This window comes from Chenopodium album, chromosome 21, assembly GCF_948465745.1.
Source record: "Chenopodium album chromosome 21, dcCheAlbu1.1, whole genome shotgun sequence".
Lineage (NCBI taxonomy): Eukaryota > Viridiplantae > Streptophyta > Magnoliopsida > Caryophyllales > Amaranthaceae > Chenopodium > Chenopodium album.
The window spans coordinates 31975935-31989795 of NC_137854.1; the positions used below are offsets into that span (position 1 = coordinate 31975935).

Here is a 13861-nt window from a genome sequence, read left to right on the forward strand (position 1 = left end):
TGACCAATATATAAAATGCTTCACTAAAAAAACTAACCACTTAGGCCTATATAATACCAAACTGACTTTTAATTTAACATAATGACCTTTTTTATAATTATAGTGACCCTTTTTTTTTTATTAATAAAACAATCTCTAATGTTAGTGGTCCACAATAAATTAGTGTGAACCAAGTCCATTTAAGAATTTGTATTGAAGGTGTACCAGCAACGCCAACAATGTAATTTAATATGTCCATAAATTATTTTATGATATGACCGTAAGTCCAACAACTAAGCAAGGTTAGGACTTCAAGGACACATGATAATATATCGTTGAGAAAGTCAACGAATTCGACCTAGAGAACGACGATACATACTCTAAATCGTACTATAATAACAATAGACATGTCAAAACAGTAAGTAATTAATATAAAGAATATAACATGTATACTTACACACCACGTTTAATTTTATTATTTTAACATAGCATAATTTGAAAATTACAAGGGGTACATAAAAGGATAATCAGTACATGACCAACGTACAAGATTTCATGATAATACCCAACCCTTTGATCAATACATCATTAACATATAATAAATATCAACACTCCGCACATTTTATAGCCACTACTCATTAGTTACCCTTTTGTTCTTCGGTAGTTTTTGTCACCTTTGGGGGATAATGACCACCATATCCACCGTGTCCGTAGCCTCCATGGCCATATCCACCACCATGTCCATAACCACCACCTTGGCCATATCCGCCACCATGTCCATATCCGCCACCATGTCCATAACCTCCTCCTTGGCCATATCCGCCACCATGTCCATAACCGCCACCATGGCCATATCCGCCCCCATGTCCATAACCGCCACCATGTCCATAGTGTCCATACTTAGACTCCTCCACGGACTCTTCTTCTTTGGGTGGGTAATGACCGCCGTGTCCACCATGGCCTCCACCATAGTGGCCGCCACCATAGTGGCCTCCACCATAGTGGCTGCCACCGTGTCCTCCATAATGGCCGCCACCGTAGTGTCCATACTTAGACTCCTCTACAGACTCTGCAAAATAAGATATAGATGCATAACTTTATTAGTACAATTCTTAAAAAAAAAAAAAAAAAAAAAAAAGCAACTAAGACATACGATCACATCCGCTCATTGGAAAATTGGAAAGATATAGTCATGCTGCATGCATGTCACAAATCTCTAATGATCAATTATTAAACAAAAAAAAAAAAAGAAAAAGAAAAAAATCCTAATGATTAAAATAAGATTGTGCTTGAATGCTTGCATATTGAATAACGAGATCTAACTGCATGCAATGTGTGCTTTAAATTTCAAAATTATGTACAGCAGAAAAGTAATTAATGATAGTTTAGATTCTAATTAATGGATACTAAATTCGTCACAAGGTGATTTATCCTCATAAAATAGAAATTAGAAGGCAATAGAAACTCACGAGATTTCTCATTGGTTGAAGATTCAGCCAATTGACGAGCTGAGCATATGACTAGAGTCACAGCAATTAGGGCAAGCAGCAAAGCCTTTGAATAGGCCATATTGAAGTAATTCCCTAGGAAATAAGCTAAGCAACTTGTAGACTATTTGTGAACACTTAACTAACTCTTCTTTGGGTTGGGAATACAAAGGCAAAATGTAGCACATGTATTTATAGGCCAAATATGAAAGAATGAGGGTCCCAAAGTAGGTTAGCAGTATTATAGTAATAAATAGCGGTGGGTAATAGAAGAGGGTGAACCAATATTGAACAAGGGTAACAAATTTGAGTAAGGCAATCAATTTAATTTGTACAATTACGTAAATCTAGATGTTATAACATAAACTTTGTACGTGGATATTATGTGTTTACGTTACATTGCCACCTTTGATTTCAATTTAACAGTTTGACAAGTAAACGCTACAACTTGTGTAGAGTTATGAGTGATAACGATTGCACCTGATTTGTGGATAAGTATGGTAGCAAATTAATTCCGTACATATTGCAACTCACCTACTTGATAAGTACTTTGTTGATTTTTGGTACGAGTAATATACTAAAACTAGTTAAGCTCGTGACATACTAATATTTTATGGCTATGTGATGTCGATTTTATTTTTAATTAAGTGTTTATTATACATTGTGGCTTGAAGGTTTATTTAAGCTCATCAACAACACCACTAAGGACCTGTTCTCATTGACTGAATTGAACTGAACTGAACTGAACTGAACTGGATTCAACTGAACTGAATTGAACTGAACTGAACTCAGCTAAACTGAACTGAACTGAAATGAATATTTTATAAAAGAAGGAAATTAGGAGCTGAAGCTGAACTGAACTGAATTTCAACGTAAGAGAAAAGGCCCTAATTGAGAGTGAGGGATAGCCGAACTGATTAGAGCTACCCGGCCCCCGATTTTAGGCGATTTTGGTATTGATTCTTTCCTTCACCCGGCCCTGATTTTAGGGTATAATTGTCCAAACACTACTCATAAAAAAATTGTATTATATTAAAGGTATGAATGTATACACACATTTTGAAGGGTGGGTGATTGGTTGGCTAATTTTGGAGTCACCGTGTATGGAGTAGAAGATCATGTTATTTGAGGCGATCCCGGTGGATTTTCGTGTCGTTTTATTGAAGGATGTGAGTGGCGACTCCTCGTAGGGTGCCAAGTTAAGTTGGTGGATGGTAGTTAGTATTTTAATATTTGTTAGTAGTTTTGTTTTCGTTTATTTTTGTTTTTTTTTTTTTCAGTTTTCTTTTTCTTGTATATATGGGGCTTACCCCTCGGCTTCACCATAAAAAGAAATTTTTTTTGAAGGGTAGTATAATTAGTTGCACACTATTCAAAACAAATCTTATATTTTTCATAAGAAATTGGGAAAAACAAACTTATAATAAAATATTTGCAGAAGGTGAAGGAGAGGAGGACATGTTGACGTGGGGTGTACATGGTTTGTGTTTCCATATAATAGGTATATATAGACACGCATTCTTATATGTTGCCACATTATGTGCCCAATTATCATAGGGGTTACTTCGTAAGTGTTATAGGAGTTACTTGATCAGTGTTAAAGAGCGAGGTTACTTTGTTAGTGTGATAACGGGCCACACTCGCCACAAGTGTCCAATTTATTCGACCAAGGAGGTTCCACCTCAAAACTATATGGCAATGAGGTGAGTAGCCCCTTAGCCTAATAAAGTGGACATGATTGTCTTATTTATTTCAATGTGGGATACACTTTCTAACACGCGCGTACTTTCACTCACATGTGGGTTTACTCACGGGCTTAACACTCCCCCATACATGCGAGTTGTCCATATTACTAGCCTAGATTACAAAGCCTACGCTAAAGAACCTCTTTGCTTTGCTTTGTTTGACTCACTTCGTCCCGAAAGCTTTCGTGTGAAGAGTAAAGGTCAAGCTAGAAAGCCGGGTTCTTTCACCAATCCATCGAGTGTAATTCCTGCACCTTCTCTTGGAAGTTTGAAAGAGTCCCTTAGACTCTCTCTGACGCTGGCTGTTCTTTCGGTTGGGGTCCGCCCCGGGGGTTAGGTTAGATCGCTCGGGCCCGACCGGAAGGTTCGTTCGAGAGGACCGGTAGCTGAGTCCTCTCCGAACCGCAGGAGATAGTTCCCATTATACGGCTCACCCTAACCCCCAAACCCAGACAATCACCACCGACAACCCTATACCCAAAACCCACAAACCCAGATCTCACCACCACCACGACACCACCCTAACCCCAAACCCAGACCACCACCACCGACAACCCTATACCCATGAACCCGGCCCCACCACCACCGACAACCCAATACCCACGAACCCAGACCACCGAAACCACTATACCCAAACCGTGGAATCGGGTATCACTACAAGAATCAGGTCAAATAACGACGGAATGGTTCCGACGGACCTTAAAATCCGTCGGAAAAATCCATATTTCCGACGGATTTATTTTCCGTCGGATAATTCCGACGAATTTAAAAATTCCGTCGGAAATCCGTCGGAAATTTCCGACGGAAAATAAATTCGTCGGAATAATTGGTATTTCCGACGGAATATTCCGTCGCAATAGGTCATTTCCGACGGAAAAATATTCCGTCGGAAATTTTCGACGGAAAAATCCGTCGGAACTTGTAATTAAAAAAAAAAGAAAAAAAATATATATTACCTCCCAAACCCTAAAATTCTTTCTATCCGCCCCTTTTCTTTTTCCCTCATTTCTCTTTCTCTTTCTCTCTCCTCATCCCTCCTCCTTTTTCGATCCGTTCTCTTCTCTCTCCTCCATCCGCCCCTTCTCTCCTCCTTTCCATCCTCTTTCTCTCTCCTCCATCCGCCCTCTTTCTCCTTCAACACCATAACTTCACTTCCATTCTCTTTCTTCACCACCAACAACATCACTGCCATCACCACCAACAACACCACCACAACCACCGTGCAACAATAACTCCGATTGCAACAACACCGGCGACCACAACAACAAGACTACAAGAAGAACGACGAGCACACAAGATCTATTTTAATTTGGGTTAGATTGTAGATCTAGTTTAGTTTTTATGTAATTGTAATGTTAATTATTTACAAATTTTATTAGATAATTGTATAATTATAATTTCCTTTAATTTTTGTGGTTTAATTATCGTTTTTTTGGAATTTTCTTTATGAAATTCTTGTTTAATTTGTAGATCTAGTGGTTTTGAATTATTTGTATGGTATTTATTCGATTTTATTGTCTCAATTTTCGTTTTTGTGGGTTGATTTTCGATTATTGGGGTTTTTTTCGGTTTTTTTTCGCTAAGTTGTGTTTTTGGGGTTTATTTTTGGCGTGGTGGTGGTGTTTGAAGGTGTGAAGGGGCTGGTGTGAGTGTGGTGGTGTCGGTGGTGGTGTTTGAAGGTGGAATAGGGGCTGGTGTAGGTGTCGGTGGTGGTGTTTGAAGGTGGTCTGGGGTCTGGTGTGCATGTGGGTGTCGGTGGTCTGGGGTGCGGTGTGCATGTGGGTGTCGGTGGTCTGGGGTGTGGTGTGGGGGCTGGTGTTGCCGTGTAGGTGTCGGTGGTGGTGTTTCGGTGTGCAGTGGGGTCTGGTGGTGTGGGGTGGTGGTGGGGGTGGTGGGAGGTTTTTTTTTTGTTTTTTTAAAATGATTTTCCGACGGAATTTCCGTCGCAACTTACCGGCGGATTAAAGTCCGTCGGAAACTTGCGACGGACTGTATCGGGCCTGGAAATCGGTTTCGACGAATTGAATTCCGTCGGAATTTCCGTCGGAATAGTGTTTCCGACGGAAATTCCGTCGGAAAAAGCCCTTTTTCCGACAAAGGGTATTGCGACAACCAGTTCCGACGGAAATTCCGTCGGAAACAGGTTTTCCGACGGAAACCAGGGTGTTTCCGACGGATTTTTTCCGTCGTTATTTGCTTGTTTTCTTGTAGTGTATCGAGGGGAAGGGCCGGGGCTTGGATCGGGTTTTCAAGGGGAGGGGGGCTGGGAACGAGGTTGGGATCGGGGTTGGAAAGAAGTTTTTAGAGGAGGGTCGCGACTCCGGCACCAACACGGGGGCTAGATGGTCGGATTCGCGGGCAGGGGGCTCCTAGGCTTCGGTGGAGATGGCTTGGGTAGCTGGTGGGTCCGTGGGTGAGGAAGGGCTGGTGGTTGGGTGGTGGTTGCGGTGGGTTTGATGTTGAATAGTGGCGGTGGATTAGGCAGTGGGTGGGAAGGAGTGGTGGTTGGACGGTGGTTAGGTGGTGGTAACAGAAATACTAATGCTTGAAGACAAGTGGTACTGATTTTTAACAAACTCTTATTTTGGTGGTAGCAAAGTAAAATTTTAAAGAAAATTGGTACCGAATCTGAAAAGAGGTGTTTTTAGTGGTAGCAAATGTCAAAAAATCCTTTAATAAATTCTGTTGGGGGTTTGATGAGTCCGACTCACCGCGGAAACAACCCCACCCGAGGAACCACTCGCAATAATTAAAATCACAAAGCATAAATAAATATTCACAAAGAAAAGATAACGAATCTTACCCTCGTAGCGAGCTTCGCCCAAAACCCGGGGCTCTTACTTGAAAGCTACTAGCACATCAAGCGCCGCGCCTCCGACGGTATCCACCCACAAATGGGCGAACACAACTTTAAGGTCTACTACCTTGGGGTTAGTAAGGTCCGACCTAAACCCGAGTGTTATGTGAGTTTAAGAGTTTTCCCAAAAATTATGGAATGCTCTTTTTAACTCCCAATCAAGCACGTTACTCCAAATCCGATCCCAAGGTTGGTATTTATAGAGGAAAGTATGAGTGGGAATTTCTATCCTATCAATGTGGGATCATGAAATTCCACAAATTAATTTAAAGCTAAATTAAATTAAAATTGCAAACTAATAATAAATCTACAAGTGGCATTACCATGTGAGATGGGTTGGTGAGGACCACATGGAGAGTAGGGGACCATACTTGCTCCCGATGCCACATGTCCTCTCCCACTTACTCCCATATTCCAAGCTTCCTCTTATTCACGGCCCTATGGCCCGAGCCAAGCCCGAGCCCGGCCCACACTAGCCCGCACCTAGCCCGCACCAGCTGCTGTGGCTTGGTGCGGGTGCGGTTGTTGCCGTGGCGCGGCGCGGCTGCTGCTGTGCCTAGCCGCGGCTGGCTGTGGCTGCTAGCACGGTGTGCTAGCTCGGCTTGCCCTTAGCATTCGGATGTCCAGGGCACTCCGATGCTAGGGGTATTTTCGGGAATATGGTTGATTTATTATTATTTTGCGCGTCTCGTCTTTTATCATTTAGACTCGACTTTCAACGATCGGTTTCGACGCTCTAAGCTCGAATTACCGACGCCTAAATATTTAACACTCAGGCGAAGAATTAATTTCTTCCGAATTAATTCGTCGAGTTGGTTCGCATATATTTGCTTGGGTGTGACCCGAAGGGTTCAGTCAAGATTAAGCTGTAATATTAATTATATTAATATTACTGATCGAAGCGGCCTCCACCCAGGCATTCCGATCACTTGATCTTACTGAATATATTAGCTTTCTAATAATTCTGAACCCGCTATTAGAATAATACACTTGTTCGAAAGACACCATTCCTTTCAAATTCATCATTTTAAATTATATTTCGTATTAATCAATTGAATGAAAAAAATAATAATGTATGAAAGATTTGTCATGCAAAATAATACACCCTCTGTCTTTAATTACTTGCTCCACTTTCCTTTTTTGGTTGTTTTTAAATACTTGCTCCAGTTCCTTATTTGAAAAGCTTTTACAATATTTAACTAATTTCACTCACCTAGTAGACCCACAATGATCATATTTTATTAATGTTCTTTCTCCTCTGAAAATTCTACAGTGGTCGTTTGAAATATGATTATCATAATATTTTAATGATTATATAGTTCATAATTAACGTATTTTTATTCAAGTAGTTAATTATATTACTCTATTTTTGCTATAAAATATTATTATCAACATTTTTTTAATTAATCAAATTTTTAGTTTTATTTATGTGATTTTTACTCTTAATTTATAGTTTCTCGAAAAATATTTATTTTATGTTGGACGGAGTAAAATATTAAAAAATTATATTTGTATTGTAGACATTAGAATACTAATTGTGTTCAATATATAGTGTGAAAAAATTAATATCTCATGTTATTTATCATTAAAATATTAAGATAGTTATATTTCAAATGACCGCTATAGAAACATCCTCTCCACTACTTTTTCTGTTTACAATTTTTTATTCTTCCACCTACTCCACTACCTCCACATATTATTACTTTCTCCAATTTCTCCTAAATCTCCGCGCATGGAGAATTGGAGCAAGTAACTAAAACGGAGGGAGTATTTATGGAAAACGGAATAATAACTAAAAGGAATATATTTACTATAAAAGATACGTATAAGATATTTGAAATAATATTGTGGTAGTTATATTATACCAAACTTCTCAAAAAAAAAATTAGCAAAAAGAAAGAAAAGTTTTTTTGGAGAGAAAAAACTACACCAGGAATTGACACGTGTCATTCCTGATATCTGTTTTATTATTATGTTATTGATTAATTCCATCATATTCAATCTGCTCCAATACATTTAAGGTTAAAAAATTGAAGTAATGGTTAGAATGATCATTTGACGTCATTGAGTAATATTTCAATGCAATTGATGAGATTAATGGTTAATTGTTGAATTGAAAGTTGTGTCAAAAATGTTACTCCCTCCGTCCCAAAAAGAACGACCCATTTGAGTTGATTACGCGGGTATTAAGGAAGTTAAGTAAAAAGAAGTAAAGTATATTGGAAAGATAAATTTACATAGGGTTTGTAAAAAAATAGATAGAGAAAGTAATAAAATAACATGGAAAATCAAATTTTTATATGGGGAAGCTAATTTTGCATAAATATTGTAGCAAATTGGTGGGTGTTTTAATGCAAACACAAACTTTTAAAAAAATCGGGTGTACAATAATTATTGTACATCTATTATAAAGATAACCTAAAGTGATCAAAAGTTACCCTTGAAATGAATAAAAGTTACCCCAATATGCGTAAAAGTAACCCAATACAAACAAAATATATATACGCTTTATTAGTAAAGAATCACATTTTGAATGACTAAAAATCAATTGTTAGTGATTGAATGTAATTAAATTATCTTTATAAAACTTTTCTTGTTGTCTATTTATATAAAAATTGTATTATGTTTAAAGTTACCCAAAAAAAGGCAAAAATTTACCCTAAAATTAGCTAAAAGTTACCCTTATACTGCTCGATGTACACTAATATTAGTGTAAACCGGGTGAATACAAAAGTTTTTTTAATGCAAATGGGTCATTCTTTTTGGGACAAAGTTCTGGCCAAATGGATCATTCTTTTTGGGACGGAGGGAGTACATAACTTTTATTTAGAAGCAAGTGGAGCACTACTAATAAATTTTTAAGCAACTCTATCCAGATTGAAGAAACTCTAACCAGATAAAACTTAAATGAAAATATGTAAAAGGAAAAGTTAAAGCCCAAGAGGTTTCCAAAAGAATTTCCAAATACTTTGCTTCTGTGTGGAATAAATTATTAAGGATTTTTTTTTATTTATTTTTTTTTTCCGGTGTGTGTGTGTTAAAAAACTTCTTCAATTTTATTACGTTAAGATATTAATATAGTTTATTTTAATATATCAATTATTATTACTTCTCCATTGAATAACTAACATCTATACTAAGATCGATCTTAGTGTTTATGAAAAAATGTATATATTTTTTATATTTCATGTACTCCATTTTTTTACACTTCATTTTATAAGATAATATAAATTTTAAGAAAATCCGATCTTGCAATTATATATTGATGCTGAAATGGTCGGATGGATGTGATAGATTAGGTTTGAGAGAAAATAATTTATCCATATAAAGCATATCATACTTGAACTATTATTTTCCGTTTTGTGTCAAATACAACCATGCATGTCCGGGTTGTATGGACCCCTGAAATGAGCCCATCCTTTGGCGATAGTCATATGGACTACATAGTCATATCTACTACCTTCATTTTATATATATACTTCCTCTGTTTCTCATTATGTGCAACAAAGGGGTATTATTTATGAGATATAAAATATTCCTTTGTTGTACATAATAAGGAACTGAGGTGGTATATCCAGCTTTGCAAATAATATGAAATTCAATGGGGTGGTATTCAGATGCATTACCATTGTACATAGTACTGCTAACACAACTTCCTTTCGTACATGTAAGGTGTAATAACAATAATTTAAAAGAGAGTCGTTAATACATTGCATAATTTGAATATTACAAAGGTAGAGAATCATAACATACTGGATTAACATCGACTTAAACAATGCAATGCATTATTCCCAATATTCACGTTCTCTCTTTTACTTAGACACACATACAAAGGTAATAAAAGTCATTTACACAAACATTTTATTTGTGAGCTATAACTTGATCAATTACACTTTAATTTGTTTCTCGGTAGTCTTAGCAGTCTGTGGGGGATAGCGACCACCATGACCTCCGTGGCCATATCCACCGCGTCCATAGCCACCACCACCGTGTCCGTAGCCACCACCACCGTGTCCGTAGCCTCCACCACCATGTCCGTAGCTACCACCACCGTGTCCGTAGTTGCCACCACCTTGGCCATAGTTGCCACCACCGTGTCCGTAGTTACCACCACCTTGGCCATACCTACTACCACCACCATAACCACCATCGTGGCCATAGCCACCTCCTCCATAGCCTTGAGGCTCTACGGCTTCGGTCTTTTGATCCTTGTTCTCCTCTACCTTAGGTGGATAACGACCTCCGTGTCCACCATGACCGTATCCTCCGCCTCCATAGCCACCACCGCCATGTCCGTAACTACCACCTCCATGTCCATAGCTACCACCACCGCGTCCATAAGAGCCACCTCCGTAGGAGCCACCATGTCCACCATATCCTCTACTGCGACCATACTTAGACTCCTCAACAGAATCTACACAACATAATCATATACATTATATTGATGTATTCTATTTCCAAATATCCATTGAACAGTTTCTTGTTACTTAAAATCCATAATACGACGTATATCGCATTAGATTTTTCATTAAAGAACTTTTATTATTTATTAATTTATTAATTTTTTATTTTTTTGAAATCATTAAAGTAAATAATTGATTGGAGAATACATATTAGTGTATTTTATAATATGTTAGTAAAAATAATAAGAAAAAAGTTGATCTTTTATAGTTTTACGTCAAAACAAATTTTACATTATATGCAATGCTTATATATTTTTGGTTTTCCTGATATATACGACTACACGAGTATATGACACAATTTACAAATCATAGTTAGTGAATACTCGTAAACCCTTAAGAAACAGAATGATGAGAACATTGGAAAATTCTATTCCCTTAATTAAATTATTGTATGAGAAAACTTAAGCAGCTTTAATTTAATCATTTTGTATTATCTTTTTATTTAGAAATTTATAATAACCAATACGTTATTTTTAACCTAAGCTTATTACACTAATACATTATGCATCATCTATTTCAAATTAACGCACCACACTCTTAAAATCCATTCAATTCGGCATAAGAGAATTCTAATCTCGCACACAAATCAACACACAAATTGATTGTTAATACACTAAATATTTTTCCCATTTTATGGTTGATACATTTTGAAACTTGACATTATATACAAATCCTACTAATTACTGTATACCGTATTTTGTTATTTGTAAGTTTTACCTATTGATATAATTAGTGTTATTAATCGATCATTTAATTTATGCGTTAGTAAACTTAATAAAAAAAATATATATAACAGTAAAAGTTATTTTATATATATATAAAAAAAAAAAAAAAAATAGATACTATCAAAATCTCTAAACTTGTTATTAGTAAACTTTTTCTTGAAAATATCAATCAATACAAATTAATTTAACAATTCCTTAAAAGTACTAGTATCGTGCACTTTTATTTCATATATTAGTCAAATTATTTATTATATAGTCAATGTCAGTATATATGGATATAGTGCAAATACTCAATTGTTGTTAATTATGTTAGAATGAAGGTAACATAAAGCTCATGCATCATGCAATAAAATGATAAATAAAATATTGCAATAAATTATTTAGACACTAGTATGTAACTAGTGAAACAATGCTGTCGATATTATCGGAAAGAGTAAGAAACTCACGAGTCTGGTCAGTTTCGGACTTAGCTAGCTCACGAGCTGAAACTTCAGAAGAAATAAGAAGAGTTATAGCAAAGAGAGCAAGAAATAAAGCCTTTGAGTAGGCCATTTTCATGTAATAAGAAACTCTTTTTTTGAGGGTTTATTAGTTTGCTTATCTTTGGTTGGATGAGAAAAGGCAAAGAGTATCACATGTATTTATAACAAGATTTATGAGGGAATAGGGCCAATAGTGGTTGTATAACATTTAATTATTAAATTGTTATATTTGGCTTGTAGTGTATATTATTGGAGTATAGAGTGAAATTATAACGTGTTTTGCTTACAGATGATCTGTATTATTTACAATTTATTAGCTTTTTTGTGCAATGTTGATAATTCAAAATGGATTTTGTCAAAGATAAAATTGGTTCGTTACTCATTAAAGTTACAACATTATGAAATTTAACCTACTTACCCATTCTCTTGATTGTTTAGGTATGAGTTTTGTGGAAGTGGGTATGGATCCAAGCTTTTTCAAACCTAGACCCGACCCAAGGAGTTGTTATAATATTTACTTAGAAAAAAATTTATAAAGTTGGTTCTTTTGTGCTCACGCGCGCCTAAGCCCAATACCCTAATTACCCTAACTTTACTAATCTTCTTCACTTCTTCAACACTTTTTATCATTTAATGGAGTTGTAATTTCTAATTTTACTCATTGATTTAGTAGGTGCCATTTTTTTTTTACCATTGTTAGATTTCTATATATTAAAAAGGGACAAAATCATATAATGTACAAAAAAAGATGATTTATAATTTATTAAATACAAAGTGTTTTGTATAAATCTTTTCAAACCCAAGACCGCAATGGGTTGGGTATGGGTACACCTAAAAATGGGTCTATGTCTGGTTGGATTTGACCCATTATCATCCCTAATTTCTTTAACTGTACTCTAAAATATTTATTTTTATATAATTTCTCAATTTTAAAAAATATGCCTAACAACAACCATGAGCAAATCGTGAAAATGGAATAAAAAAAAAAATTGTTGACGAATTTCTCAAATGTTCGCCTTAACACTTATGTTAATACTTTTAGTTTTTGAAATTTTTTCTTGAAACGAGTATATAATTGTATCATTTTATATTAAAAATTATGCTTCACTCATTTAAAAATTATTATTGAATTAGCCAAATTGAATAAATCTTTTATAATAAAAATTGTTCGAAAAAAAAATTACATTTTAAAAAAAAAACAAAAAACATATTTTGAATCAATTACAAGATACTCAGGTCACGCTTTTTTATGTAAAAATGAACATTGGACAATGTACAAATAGTGTAAATTTTAAATATTTTCACCTAAAAATTGAATGATGTATGTAACATATAGGTTTATAACGTTAGATAAACTTCTTCAAACCAAAAAATATATATGGATTGGATATATACTACTTCCTCTCGCCCTTCCTTATTTTTTTTTGCCTCATGGCATATATTTGGGTGAAGCTTTTAAAAGTTTGACCATAAATTCTCAATAATGTGTAGTAATTCTCATTAATGGAGTAATATTCACGTTGAATCTTGTATAATTGTATATTTTATAAATATCAAATCTTGATAATTTTTACACATATAAAAACTGTATCTTGCTAACGAACGCCCCGAGGCGTTAGTTAAGTAATAATTTTATTGGTTAGAGTATTAAGTTAGGAATGCATGACAAAATCAAGCGTCATTCGGTGTAATTAATGTTTGTTTTACTCTAATACTTCCACTTTTAATACTCTTATCTAACGCTCCAAAGACGCTCAGTAGCTTTTGCTATAAAAAAAATATAGATATATACATTTAAAAAATATGTGATAAAGACCGTAAAAAGTCAAATGAGACAATCAACAAGAGACATAAAGGGTATATTAGAAATGTTAGTAGGGAGGATTTCTCAATAAGTGCAATAATAATTGGTTGCAAGTGGCAAGAAGATATTGTGGTATGGCCTTCAAGGTGTCAACGCCATAGGCGATCAACATATCAACGTATGTATGTCGGCATGCCACGGATTGTTGTAGAAGAGGATATTTTCATGGAATGCCAAAGTGTAATTAAAGCGTGTAGTTTAATTGTTTCAGCAATTATTGTTGTTAAAATTAAATGCTGATATAAAGATTTTTTATTTT

General features: G+C 35.5%; 1 protein-coding gene across 1 annotated transcript; it reads right to left on the reverse strand.

Annotated features, from left to right (window-relative positions):
* Positions 1-427: 427 nt before the first annotated feature.
* Positions 428-11860, reverse strand: LOC145600088 (uncharacterized). The gene is made up of 3 exons (XM_081655938.1): positions 11703-11860; positions 10036-10482; positions 428-940 (listed from the first exon to the last, which is right to left on the reverse strand). Exons 1-3 carry the CDS (start codon positions 11812-11814, stop codon positions 618-620), a joined length of 882 nt encoding a protein of 293 aa, XP_081512064.1. The 5' UTR covers positions 11815-11860; the 3' UTR covers positions 428-617.
* Positions 11861-13861: the final 2001 nt, after the last annotated feature.

What these genes read in the sequence shown, in the direction of transcription:
- LOC145600088 (XM_081655938.1), bottom strand. Translation starts at nt 11,814, where the DNA reads ATGAAAATGGCCTACTCAAAGGCTTTATTTCTTGCTCTCTTTGCTATA. An exon ending in GTCCGAAACTGACCAGACTC is followed by an intron (nt 10,483 to 11,702) that starts GTGAGTTTCTTA and finishes TATGTTGTGTAG; the next exon opens with ATTCTGTTGAGGAGTCTAAG. An exon ending in TGGTGGTGGCTATGGACGCG is followed by an intron (nt 941 to 10,035) that starts GTGGATATGGCC and finishes ACTATGGTGGAG; the next exon opens with GCCATGGTGGACACGGCGGT.